Genomic DNA, 12595 nt, shown 5'->3' with positions numbered 1-12595 from the left:
TATAAACATTCACTATTTATGTTTTCTTGGTTTTTATATTTTTTGCGGTCGAAATCAACTTCTTAGCATTTGCCACCCCATCTTAAAAAAATTAAATTGTTACAATATCAAATGAAATAATAATAAAGTAAACTTTATCGCAACACTATAAGGACGAATGAGTTCAAATATAATTTTAAAATCATGAAATTTATAATTAATTAAATAAATATTGCAGTTGTAAACCATTAAGCTCCTTCATCTCATTCTTTCTTACAAATAATAATCTTTCGCGACATCGTCGCCCGCTGTTACATTCCCTTCCCCGCGGCTTTAGAGATTCGGAATGTTTAGCCCGCAGTTCATTGTTGTTACCGTTTCATAGTGAGTTATGTGACAAAATTAATAATTTATTTTTTATGCATAAAATAAATTACTTATTTAAACCTATGTCTTAATAAGTATAGTTCTCTCTTATTTTAAAAATAACAGAGAGAGTGCAAATACACGCAAACTTTCCTCCTATGATATGACAAATGTCGTTATGCTAAAATCTTACCCAAACAGTGGCATTCTCCTCTATGCTTTCCATCCCACAAGCAAAGTTTGAACCGTTCGTCGCTCCCGGACGGCTAAGCCATGAGCTAATAAATGCGAGTTAACCCAAAGCATGGAGCATATACACACATGACCCGTAACTGTAAGTGAGCCCTCCCCATGAAACTCGATTGAATGCACGGCCGGGATGGAAATGACCCGTAGCTTTCGTCGGTGTAATCAGTGATCACCGGCGACACGCGTTGGTGTTGCTCGCGAGCTTGCCCAATGCAACCCCACACTCTATTTAACCCCACCACACCCTTTGCCCAAACGCCCACAAAAAAATACAAAGTGTAGAGGAGAACCGGCCGCCTCCGCTTCGCTCCCACCGCGCTTAAATGCGGTTTGTTTTTCCGTAGGCGCGCTGCCTGTTCGCTCTTACAAAAGCCTCGCCCGTCTCACTCCTCTGCTCCAGCCACAGTCAGCTACTCCCGGTAGCGCACCCACCCCGCCTGCCAGTGCCAGCTTCTTCCCCAGCGGCCGGCGCGCGCGCCCACGCACGCACGCACCGGGACGTGAGGGCGGTCGACGAGGAGCGGCCGGGCGGCAATGCACATTGCCACGTGCGTGTGGCAGGAGAAGGCGGCGGCCATGGGCGCGGCGGCCGGGGGCAGGGCCGGGGAGTGCAGGGTGTCGCTCGTCGCGCTGCTGCTGGCGGCGGGGCGCGCGCTCAACTGCGTGGTGAGCTTCGTGGTGTTCTCCTTCCTCGACGTGCTGGACATGGTGCTCTGCCTCGTGTACAAGGTGGTGGACTACGCCGTGGAGGCCGAGTGGAAGCCCTGCTACTGCTCGGCCGCGGCGCGCGAGGACGGCGGAGGCGGCGGCGTAGCAACGGGCGCGAAGGGGGCGCTGTCGTTCGTGGCCCCGCGGGCGGCGGCTGGGGCGGCGGGGCCGAAGGTGGTGCGGCTGTCGTCGTCGTCGGCCAACAAGATGCAGCTGGAGGACGTGTCGGACACGCTCTACGTGCGCGCGTCTCTCCTCTCGGACGCCACGCGGAAGCCAGGCCCCATCGCGCCGGCGCTGACCGTGAGCCCGGCCATCGCGGAGCTCATCCGCGGCAAGATCGACCGGGCGCCGCGCCCGCCGCGGCAGGCGCCCTGCTGGTCCGACTGCGACTGCAAGATGTGCCACTCGTGGAGCACCGGCTCGCGCGCCTCCCACCTCTACGTGCACGTGCAGGCCCCGCCGCCTCCGGGGGCCGGGGCCGGCGAGCAGGAGGCGGTCATCTTCATCCACGGCTTCATCTCCTCCTCGGTGTTCTGGACGGAGACGGTGTTCCCGGCGTTCAGCCCGGCGGCGCGCGGGCGGTACCGGATGTTCGCCGTGGACCTGCTGGGGTTCGGGCGGAGCCCCAAGCCGGCGGACTCGCTGTACACGCTGCGGGAGCACCTGGAGATGATCGAGCGCTCCGTGCTCCAGCGCTACCGCCTCAAGACCTTCCACGTCGTCGCGCACTCCCTCGGCTCCGTCCTCGCCCTCGCGCTCGCCGTCAAGTACCCCGGCGCCGTCAAGTCCCTCACGCTGCTCGCCCCGGTACGTCTACGTTTCCCAGCCACTATGCGTGCCGATGCCAGTGGCAGTGCCGGTGCCGTGTCCACCACCAGCCTAGCTAGCTGTTGGTTCTGCGCATACGAAGTGCATGAACTTTGCCATGCATTTAATCGCCGAACTCCGTCTCCCCCTCCGGCCCTGCCGACCAACTTCCATTAGTGGACTGCCATAATACTCGAGTGGCCTGCGATCACGTAACAATTGAAGTCACTCGGCATGCGAATCACCCGCGCTAACAAACTCTGCGCATTTTGTAGTAGTAGTAAAAATTCCATCAACCGTGTCCGTTTTTACACGAACAAAAGTGTATGGTAGTAATGGTTTTTGTCTGTGTGATGGATGGTGGTGCAGCCGTATTTCCCGGTGCCGGCGGAGGAGGCGGGGGCGGCGACGCAGTACGTGATGCGGCGGGTGGCGCCGCGGCGGGTGTGGCCGCCGATCGCGTTCGGGGCGTCGATGGCGTGCTGGTACGAGCACGTGAGCCGGACCATCTGCCTCACCATCTGCAGGCACCACCGGGTCTGGAACAGGCTCTTCAGGATCCTCACCAGAAACAGGTGAGCCAACCGCATATATTATCTTATTATTTTAACTTTACTTTACTATATAAACAACAACGCTCGTGTAGCATAGCATATTTTCCTACTCTTCTTTTCCCAGTGGCAACACACACTCTATATACATATTTCCCAACCACCTGACCTGCCTGTCCTGGCCTGCATGTTCCTCGGCCGGTCCCGTGACAACCCAGTCACGATAAGTAACTGCACTAGAACTAGATAGACGTGCCCCACGCCCAAACGGTCGCCGTGCGCACAGGGAACACCCACACACACACACGCCGATAAGTAATTTTGAAGTGAAAACAATTTGCTTTGAAAGAAACCGCATTGCTGCGGCATTGAATTCGCGCGAGACTGGCGGATGAGCCACAGCTGTCGACCCCATTCATGGCGCCACGAGTCTCCCTCTCATCCCACGCCCTTTTTTTCTGCATTCGTACGTACACTATACCCCCTTCTGCTGCAGGGACGTCCAGAATTTGTCTTTAAAAATGATGAAGCAGACAGGCTATGCGAGGGGACGACGGCGACGGAGACGGCGGGCCAAGGCGGTCGCTGTCGCCGCCGCGCGGTATCTTCCCTTAAATGATCGCCCGCAAATGTTGTTCGGTAGCAACAGTAGGTGCATGCCGTAGCGTTCGTTCGTCCGGCCGGAATTCATTAGCACCCTGATGATCACCATGCGTTTTCTCCGTGCGCGACGCTGGGTACAGTAGCGGCAGCAGGAGTGGTACGTGGTGGCCTGGTGTGGGTGGGTGGGTGGGAGCGTGGTAGTACGTGTGGTCGTGTGGAGGATGGATGGATGCGTGCATGCATTTTTGGCTCGGGCGCGGCAGTCGTGCACGTAGGTGAGCGCTCGCGCGGGCGCGCAGCCGGCGCCTAGGTTGGCGGTGGCTCACCACCCGGCCATAAACGGCAGCCCGCCGGGCCCCGCGCGCCATGACCCGCACTTACGCGCCACGGAACAAGACGGGCCGCGGAAAAAGTCTTCGGCCGGTACACTCACCCACCGTCGCTTGATCCTCTTTTGCTACTGTTCTGTCCTCCCAGTTACACCCTCTGCCCTCCTCGTGTTTTCTGGTTGAGAAAAACAGCTGGTCAGCTGCTTCACGGAAACAGTATATGCCTCGTTTTCCCACACGCCAAAAAGAAGAAGAAGAAGAATATATGCTTGATCACTCTATTCTAATCTAATCTAATGTGAGTAACGAGAAAAGAGCGTCGTTCTCTCTCACAGAAGCTGATGCGCCGGCCAAGTCTAATGTGATATACCATAATACTCCCATATACTCCCTCCGTCCGAAAATTCTCGTTGGAGAAATGAAGAAAAATGAATGTATCTAAAATTAAAATACGTTTAGGTACATCCATTTCTTCGAAAAGTATTTCCGAACAGAGGGAGTATATCTAATTCGTTTTTGCCGTCTCGTTTTGCTCGCAAAGAGTATGTAGTGGAGTGCGGGTGCTAAAGTGAAGTGAAGTAAGTTCATGGTTGATTCGGTGCGTGGCCACGTACGTGACGGGCTGGGGGGGCATGTTGTGTAGCTGTGCATGTGCGCGGGGCGGGGGACGTGTCGTGTCGACGACGGTGAGTGCCCAGCTAGCTAGCTAGCTAGCTGCTGGTGCTAGTGGTACGTAGACATATGGTGTCTGCCTTGAATTGCTTCGGTTGTGGAGTCGTGCGGTCGACCGATCGGTCGATGGGCGGACCTAACACGACCAAACCGCATGTCTTGGCACACGAAAGGCCTCCTCCTCCTTTCCCTTATTTAGCCTAGCTAGTGGCTACATGGACACCGCATGCATGCTTGCTTGCTGCTACGTACGCCCAAATTAATCAAGCCTGTGTACAATACCAGTACAAGGTATTCATGGCTCTGCACAGCTTGCATGCTATCCTCATGTATACCTCTCACTGTTTTTCGAAGAAAGATGTACCTCTCATTGTCTCATCATGCACTTGTGCATACTGTACGTTATAAAAGATGGTGTGTGTGAGTCTCAAAGTCTTGTACGTATGATCATACGTATATTTGGCCGGCGACTAGCCAGCTAGGACGAACTGGTCACATGGCCGGCCTCATGACCCACTTGCCTAGCTTTGCAATTCACCAATAACTGCTGAGCCAGGGCAAATAATACATACTCCCTCCTCTGCTGGCGCGTGCTATACCACTGCACTGTACTGAAGGTAACCTGAAAGCTAGGTCAGTGGAGGACAGTGTAGGGGCAATGAATGAGCGTCTCACCCATATGCATGCATGCATGCATGCATGACTGACTGAGATCTAGGGAGTTAAGTTTGGCTCCAAGTCGCAATTTTTATTACTGGATTGCGCAAGTACACACGCATGATAGGGCCATACGTGCATGGTCCAGCAGGAAGGCAAAGCTACAAGTGGACGGAGTGAGTGCAGCAGTAACGGGTTCTACTTATGGTTGTATCACATACGCTGCAACCAGAACGGCACCATGGCAGGCGATGCGAGCACGGGGCAAAGCAAAGATTTTTCTTCTCGCTTTCCATTAGTGGCAGCGCTGTACCGTTGCTCGCCGGCACATGCACGATCCATATATGGTCTGAGCGAGTGAATGCCGGGCGCTAACTGACTGTACTGTGCGTGTGTGTGTTGATGTATGGATGGGTTGCAGGATGCGGACGTTCCTGATCGAGGCGTTCATGTGCCACACCCACAACGCGGCGTGGCACACCCTGCACAACATCATGTGCCTCAGCGCCAGCAAGATGGGCGCCTACCTGGACGTGGTCGCCGGCCAGCTCAGCTGCAAGGTGGCGCTCTTCCACGGCCGCGACGACGAGCTGCTCCCCGTGGAGTGCACCCTCGCCGTCGGCGCCAGGGTGCCCCGCGCCCGCGTCACCGTCTACGACAACAAGGACCACATCACCATCGTCGTCGGCCAGGAGAAGCTCTTCGCCGCCGAGCTCGAGGCCATCTGGCGGAGCGCCGCCCAGGACTAGCCTCTGCCTCTCTGCCTCTCCCTCTCTACCTCACCACATGTACAACCCTACTACTGCTACTACTACTTCAACTACAGCGATCACCAGTCAGCAGCAACGGTGCACAGGAGGAGGAGGAAGAGAGGAGGCGATCAATGGCCCGTGAGAAAGGTTGCAATAACGATTACCCTGCATGCAAGAGCAGATGCCAGCCCTAGTAGGAGGAGGACGGGACATGGCAGAGCAACTCTGGCAAATCCTTTCCAAGAACTATAAATACATACAGCTGTATCATTTTCATTTTCTTCTTCTTCTTCTTCGTTTTTTCTCTCTTTTCTCCCTGGTAATTAATTAATTAATGATAAAGTGTACTTATGATTAATTTGTTTGATTGGACCAGCTTGGCCAACTATCGTCGTCGTCGTCAACAGCCACACCCCACACAACTGTAATATAATACTGTAGTATATAATATATATATACTATGCAATGGAATGGAATGGACTCTTTCAAGGCCGAATTGATTAAGCTGCCGAAGTTGGTTTGATGGTTCATGTGATGGGACGGGTGCTTCGTACGTACATGAACATGGCCTGCGTTGTGTTGTGACGGGCACGGATTGCTCCGTCGGGGCCTGCTCCAATTTATTTCTGAATTGGGCGAGAGAGACCAGCGTCGCAGTCCCATTGATCGCCACCGGCTTTGTCTGTCAGTGTCTGCCTCCCCCCGATGATCAGTAACTACATCGTCCTTTAAGAAACAAAATAGCCTCATATTACGCGGACTGATGATTATTCGCCGCTGCGGGGGCTTCTGAACTTTCGCGTTTAGTCATACTTTGCCTCTACATCTCATTCAGATCAGGGGCGGAGTCAGGATTTGACCATAGGGGGTGACGAAGACAATGAAGATTTTTTTTTGACAATGACCATACTAAGAGGAGCATAAGATAATATGTATTTTCAATTAGAAAAATGTTGTTGTTTTTTCATTAGTTTGAATTTGGCTCGTGGCTCTTACACCTGAAACACATAGAATAAAGTCGAAAATCTTCTATGGTGCGCTTCAGATTTTAGCTTGTTATGCAAATTACTCAGTCCGTCCGGAAATACTTGTCATCAAAACGGATAAAAGAAGATGTATCTAGATGTATTTTAGTTTTAGATACATCTCTTTTTATTCATTTTGATGATAAGTATTTTCAGACGGAGGGAGTAGCATCTAACAGTTTGTGCAAATCTAATAATAATAATAATAATAACTTGCCAGATAGCCTAGACATGAGTCGATCCTTAGATCTGGCTTGAGTCGTGGTGTCTTTTCGTAATGGTTAAATTTGAAACTAAGATGATAGAATCAATGCATCCCTAAATTAATTCCATCTAAAGCAAAAAAGTCTTGGTCTCCTGGAGCGCTCTAGATGTGGATCAGTTCATCAAGAAAGGAATCAAGGAGAGACTCATCAGAGGATTATTCTCCATATGCGCCGGCGCTGATCCGTTTGTACAGATCCCCTCGTCGATCTTCCCGGCGGCTACGCGAAGCGAGCGTGTGTGCGTCGGCGCCTAAACAACCAATTGAGGATACCCTCGATCGTGGGTGGCCTCGTCAACTGCTAGCACACCTGGTCATTTGTTTTTCCTAATGTGGGCTGACCAACAATTACATGGGCTTGAACTTTCAAAGGTTGTGGGCTTCCAGCTTTGAACGGACTGATTAGGGGGGGGGGGGGGGGGGGCAATTAGCCAATTTTACTCGGTTGTGGGCTAATCTAGCTGCCGTAGCTTTTGGTACGATGCATCCGTTGGGGGGGGGGGGGGGGGGGGGGCGTGGCCCCCGCTCGCCCCCCCGTAGCTCCGCCCCTGCTTCAGATAAAGTTCATTCTGGAAAACAGAAGGACCATCTATCAATCTCCTTCAGCAAAGTGTTTCTGTGAGAGCATCTCCGACACGACAAGTACCCTACACCCCTGCCCTGGATCGCCCTCTTGCCAAGGCCGGGTAGTGGTACAAGACCATCCCGTTGTTAGAGTATCTACAGCCGGCGCCTCAAACCGGCCTTAAACGTCTGACCCGTCCGCCCGATCACCGATCGGTTATGAATTTTTGACCCAGACGGACGCCTCAAACGGGCCTCAGATGTCCGGGCTGACCGGCACCCTCATATCTAGCCCAAAATATAGGATGAATATGCGGTGGCCCGGGCACGCCCGGCCGCGTTGGCCTAACAAGCCCGGCTCACCACCGACTCCATGGTTGTCCCACAAAAAACCCATCCGGCACATCGCTCAGAAATCCTAGCTCACTCACTCTCCGCTCTTGCTCTGTCCTCTCCTCTCCCTGCACCGATTTCGAACGAATTCGGCGCAATGCAGACCTTCGACAGCCGCTCCGACTTCGAGCTGGATCCGGACTATGAGCCTGCCCTCCGCCTCGCCTTGGAGCGATCTAAGGTGGAGACTGAGGGCAGCTCCGGATTTGCAGCCTCACCGGAGAAGCAGCTTCCCCGTAGGCGCCGGCCCCTTCCGGCCCGTGTGCAACCCTGACAGGCGGCCTGCGCAATCCGTGCCTCCCCTACGCCGTCCCCCGCCCTCGTCGGCTGCTGCTCCCCCACGTGGGCAGCAATGGGTGCTTGTGCCCGCCCCGCCGGCCTGGACGCGCATGCCGGAATTAGAGGCGTGCACCGCTTGTTGCGAGCTGCAGCGGGAAAGGGAGAGGAGGGAGGCAGAGCAGTTCGTGCACCGCCACCGCCGTCGCAGATGCAGGCGAAGCCCGACCAGGACGCACAGCTCCTTGAATGGGTCTACCGCCGGTCGCTTACAAGCACGGAGACGGATGTGCGGCGGCTCCACCGAAAAAATGCATCCAAGGCACTCCGGATTGCCATTGAGCAGTCCGAGCGCGAGGCGGCGGAGGCTGCGGCGGAGGCGGCTCGGCTCGCGAAGCTCAAGCGGCAGCAGGACAGGGCGGTTCAGCGGCTAAAAGGGCTCATTATTCTTTCTGACACCTCCGACGACGACTCCTCGCCCGACGACTCAGACGGTCCGCCACCAGCCGCCGACGCCTACAGCTGTGCTGGCGACCGGAAGGATAAAGGGTCGGCGAGGAAGTGGTGAATCTCCGCTAAGGGAGTCCCGGACTAGGGGGTGTCTGGATAGCCGAACTATCATCATCGGCCGGACTCCAAGACTATGCAGATACAAGATTGAAGACTTCGTCCCGTGTCCGGATGGGACTTTCCTTGGCGTGGAAGGCAAGCTTGGCGATACAGATATGTAGATCTCCTACCATTGTAACCGACTCTGTGTAACCCTAGCCCTCTCCGGTGTCTATATAAACCGGATGGTTTTAGTCCGTAGAACAACAACAATAACAACAATCATACCATAGGCTAGCTTCTAGGGTTTAGCCTCCTTGATCTCGTGGTAGATCTACTCTTGTAATACCCACATCATCAATATCAATCAAGCAGGACGTAGGGTTTTACCTCCATCAAGAGGGCCCCAACCTGGGTAAAACATCGTGTTCCTTGTCTCCTGTTACCATCCGCCTAGACGCACAGTTCGGGACCCCCTACCCGAGATCCGCCGGTTTTGACACCGACATTGGTGCTTTCATTGAGAGTTCCTCTGTGTCGTCACTGATAGGCTCGATGGCTCCTTCGAGCATCAACAACGACGCGGTCCAGGGTGAGACTTTTCTCCCCGGACAGATCTTCCTATTCGGCGGCTTTGCACTGCGGGCCAATTCGTTTGGCCATCTGGAGCAGATCGAAAGCTACGCCCCTGGCCGTCAGGTCAGATTTGGAAGTCTTAACTTCACGGCTGACGTCCGCGGAGACTTGATCTTCAATGGATTCGAGCCACAGCCGAGCACGCCGCACTGTCACGATGGGCATGATTTAGCTCTGCTGCCGGACAGTGCCCTGGAGGCCGCACACGAGTCCGCTCCGACCCTCGATCCGGAGCCGGCTGTGCAGATCGAGGACGGGTGGTTAGACACCGCCTCGGAGGCTGCAACCTCTACGGCGATAGAGCCGAATACTGACTTTGTCCCTTCTGAAGCTCGTGACTCCAAGGTGCCGGACTCCTTGCCGGACTCCGGACCTCCCGCGCCCCCTCCAATCGAATCCGATTGGGCGCTGATTATGGAGTTCACCGCTGCGGACATCTTTCAGCACTCACCCTTCGGCGACATCCTGAGTTCGCTAAAGTATCTCTCGTTATCAGGAGAGCCCTGGCCGGACTGCGGTCAGGACGGTTGGGATGTGGACGACGAAGAAATTCAAGACCCACCCACCACCCACTTAGTAGCCGCTGTCGACGATCTAACCGACATGCTAGACTTCGACTCCGAAGACATCGACGGTATGGACGACGATGCCGAAGACGACCAAGAACCAGCGCCTACTGGGCACTGGAAAGCCACCTCGTCATACGACATATACATGGTGGATATCCCAAAGGATGGGAATGGCGAAGGAACAGCGGAGGAAGACCCCTCCAAGAAACAGCCCAAGCGCCGGCGTCAGCGGCGCCGCTCTAAATCCCGCCACAGCAAGAATGGCGATTCCGGCACCGGAGATAATAATACCCCAGACAGTGCCGAAGACAACCCCCTCCAGCAAGATTCAGCGCAGGAGGACGGAGATGCCAGCCCTCATGAGAGAGCGGCAGACGAAGAGGTCAAGGATGATAATTACATGCCTTCCTCCGGAGATGAGGCAAGCCTCGACGACGACGAATTTGTCGTGCCTGAGGATCCCATCGAACAAGAGCGTTTTAAATGCAGGCTTATGGCCACGGCAAACAGCCTCAAGAAAAAGCAGCAACAGCTTAGAGCTGATCAGGATCTGCTAGCCGACAGATGGACTGAAGTCCTTGCGGCCGAAGAGCATGAGCTCGAACGCCCCTCCAAAAGCTACCCCAAACGCAAGTTGCTCCCCCGATTAGAGGAGGAGGCATATAAACCTGCATCACCAGAGCACAACACGGCTGACCGGCCACCTCGTGGCCGCGACAGAGAGGCCTCTAAGCCCTCCACTAGAACCGTACCCCGGCATCGCTCGAAAAGCGCAAGGCCACAGGGGAACGCTCCGGACTTGCGAGATATATTGGAGGATAAGGCAAGACAATCAAGATCGATCTACGGATCGCGTGGGCGCCCCATGATACGTGACGACAATCGTCGCGCCGGACATAGTAAGTCCGGCCGGGCCGAACATAGTAGACAAAGCTCGTTGGAGCTCCGTCGTGATATAGCCCAATACAGAGGCGCCGCACACCCACTATGCTTCACAGATGAAGTAATGGATCATCAAATCCCCGAAGGGTTTAAACCCGTGAATATTGAATCCTACGATGGCACAATAGACCCCGCGGTTTGGATCAAAGACTATCTCCTTCATATCCACATGGCCCGCGATGACGATCTTCACGCCATCAAATACCTCCCACTCAAGCTTAAAGGACCAGCTCGGCATTGGCAACAGCTTGCCAGAAGAATCAATTGGGTGTTGGGAGGACCTGGAAGCCGCATTCCTGGATAACTTCCAGGGCACGTATGTGCGACCACCAGACGCTGACGACCTAAGCCACATAATTCAGCAGCCAGATGAATCAGCCAGACAATTCTGGACACGGTTCTTAACTAAGAAAAATCAAATCATCGACTGTCCGGATGCGGAGGCCCTCGCGGCCTTCAAACATAACATCCGCGACGAGTGGCTTGCCCGGCACCTGGGACAGGAAAAGCCGAAATCCATGGCAGCCCTCACATCACTCATGACCCGCTTCTATGCGGGAGAGGACAGTTGGCTAGCCCGCAGCAACAACCTCAGCAAAAATTCTGGCAGTCCGGATACAAAGGACCGCAATGGCAGGTCGCATCGCAACAAGAACAAATGCCGCATTAACGGTGACAATAATGAGGATACGACAGTCAATGCCGGATTCAGAGGCTCCAAACCCGATCAGCGGAAAAAGCCACTCAAAAGAACTACTACGGGTCCGTCCAATTTGGACCGAATACTCGATCGCTCGTGCCCGATACACGACACCCCCGAAAAGCCAGCCAACCACACCAACAGGGACTGTTGGGTATTCAAGCAGGAAGGCAAGCTAATCACCGAAAACAATGGCAAGGGGCTGCATAGCGATTACGAAGAAGAGACCCGACCGCCAAACATTAAAGGACAGAAGGGTTTCCCCCCACAAGTGCGGACGGTGAATATGATATACGGAACCCACATACCCAAGAGGGAGCGGAAGCGTGCACTCAGGGACGTATACGCGATGGAGCCAGTCGCCCCGAAGTTCAACCCATGGTCCTCCTGCCCGGTCACTTTTGATCGAAGGGACCACCCCACCAGCATCCGCCATGGTGGATTCGCTGCATTGGTTTTAGACCCAATCGTCGATGGATTTCACCTCACCAGAGTCCTGATGGACGGCGGCAGCAGCCTGAACCTGCTTTATCAGGACACAGTGCGCAAGATGGGCATAGACCCCTCAAGGATTAAACCAACAAAGATGACCTTCAAAGGCGTCATACCAGGTGTAGAGGCCAATTGTACGGGCTCAGTTACACTGGAAGTGGTCTTCGGATCCCCGGATAACTTCTGAAGCGAGGAGTTAATCTTCGACATAGTTCCGTTCCGAAGTGGCTATCATGCTCTGCTCGGACGAACCGCATTTGCAAAGTTCAACGCGATGCCGCACTACGCATACCTCAAGCTCAAGATGCCAGGCCCTCGAGGAGTCATCACGGTCAACAGAAATACCGAACGCTCCCTCCAAACGGAGGAACATACAGCGGCTCTCGCGGCAGAAGTACAATGCAACCTCTTAAGGCAATTCTCGAGTCCGTTCGTTAAGCGATCGGACATGGCTAAACGCGCCCGGAGTAACCTAAAACAAGACCACCTGGCACATTCCGAGCACACG

The 12595-nt window shown here is 54.3% G+C and overlaps 1 protein-coding gene across 1 annotated transcript; it reads left to right on the top strand.

Annotated features, from left to right (window-relative positions):
* The first annotated feature begins 848 nt into the window (after positions 1-848).
* LOC123088186 (probable lysophospholipase BODYGUARD 1) lies at positions 849-6064 on the top strand. The gene is made up of 3 exons (XM_044510378.1): positions 849-2112; positions 2482-2687; positions 5346-6064. The coding sequence occupies exons 1-3, from the start codon at positions 1129-1131 to the stop codon at positions 5671-5673; spliced, it is 1518 nt and encodes a 505-aa protein (XP_044366313.1). The 5' UTR covers positions 849-1128; the 3' UTR covers positions 5674-6064.
* The last annotated feature ends 6531 nt before the right edge of the window (positions 6065-12595 follow it).

This window comes from Triticum aestivum, chromosome 4A (genome assembly GCF_018294505.1).
Source record: "Triticum aestivum cultivar Chinese Spring chromosome 4A, IWGSC CS RefSeq v2.1, whole genome shotgun sequence".
NCBI lineage: Eukaryota > Viridiplantae > Streptophyta > Magnoliopsida > Poales > Poaceae > Triticum > Triticum aestivum.
Note: the sequence above shows the minus strand (reverse complement) of the source record. Positions and strands in the feature narration are given on the sequence as shown.

Excerpts from the sequence above, each read along its gene's own strand:
- LOC123088186 (XM_044510378.1), top strand. The coding sequence starts at position 1,129 with ATGCACATTGCCACGTGCGTGTGGCAGGAGAAGGCGGCGGCCATGGGC. Across the intron at positions 2,113-2,481 it reads CCCTCACGCTGCTCGCCCCG|CCGTATTTCCCGGTGCCGGC; the intron begins GTACGTCTACGT and ends ATGGTGGTGCAG. Across the intron at positions 2,688-5,345 it reads AGGATCCTCACCAGAAACAG|GATGCGGACGTTCCTGATCG; the intron begins GTGAGCCAACCG and ends GATGGGTTGCAG.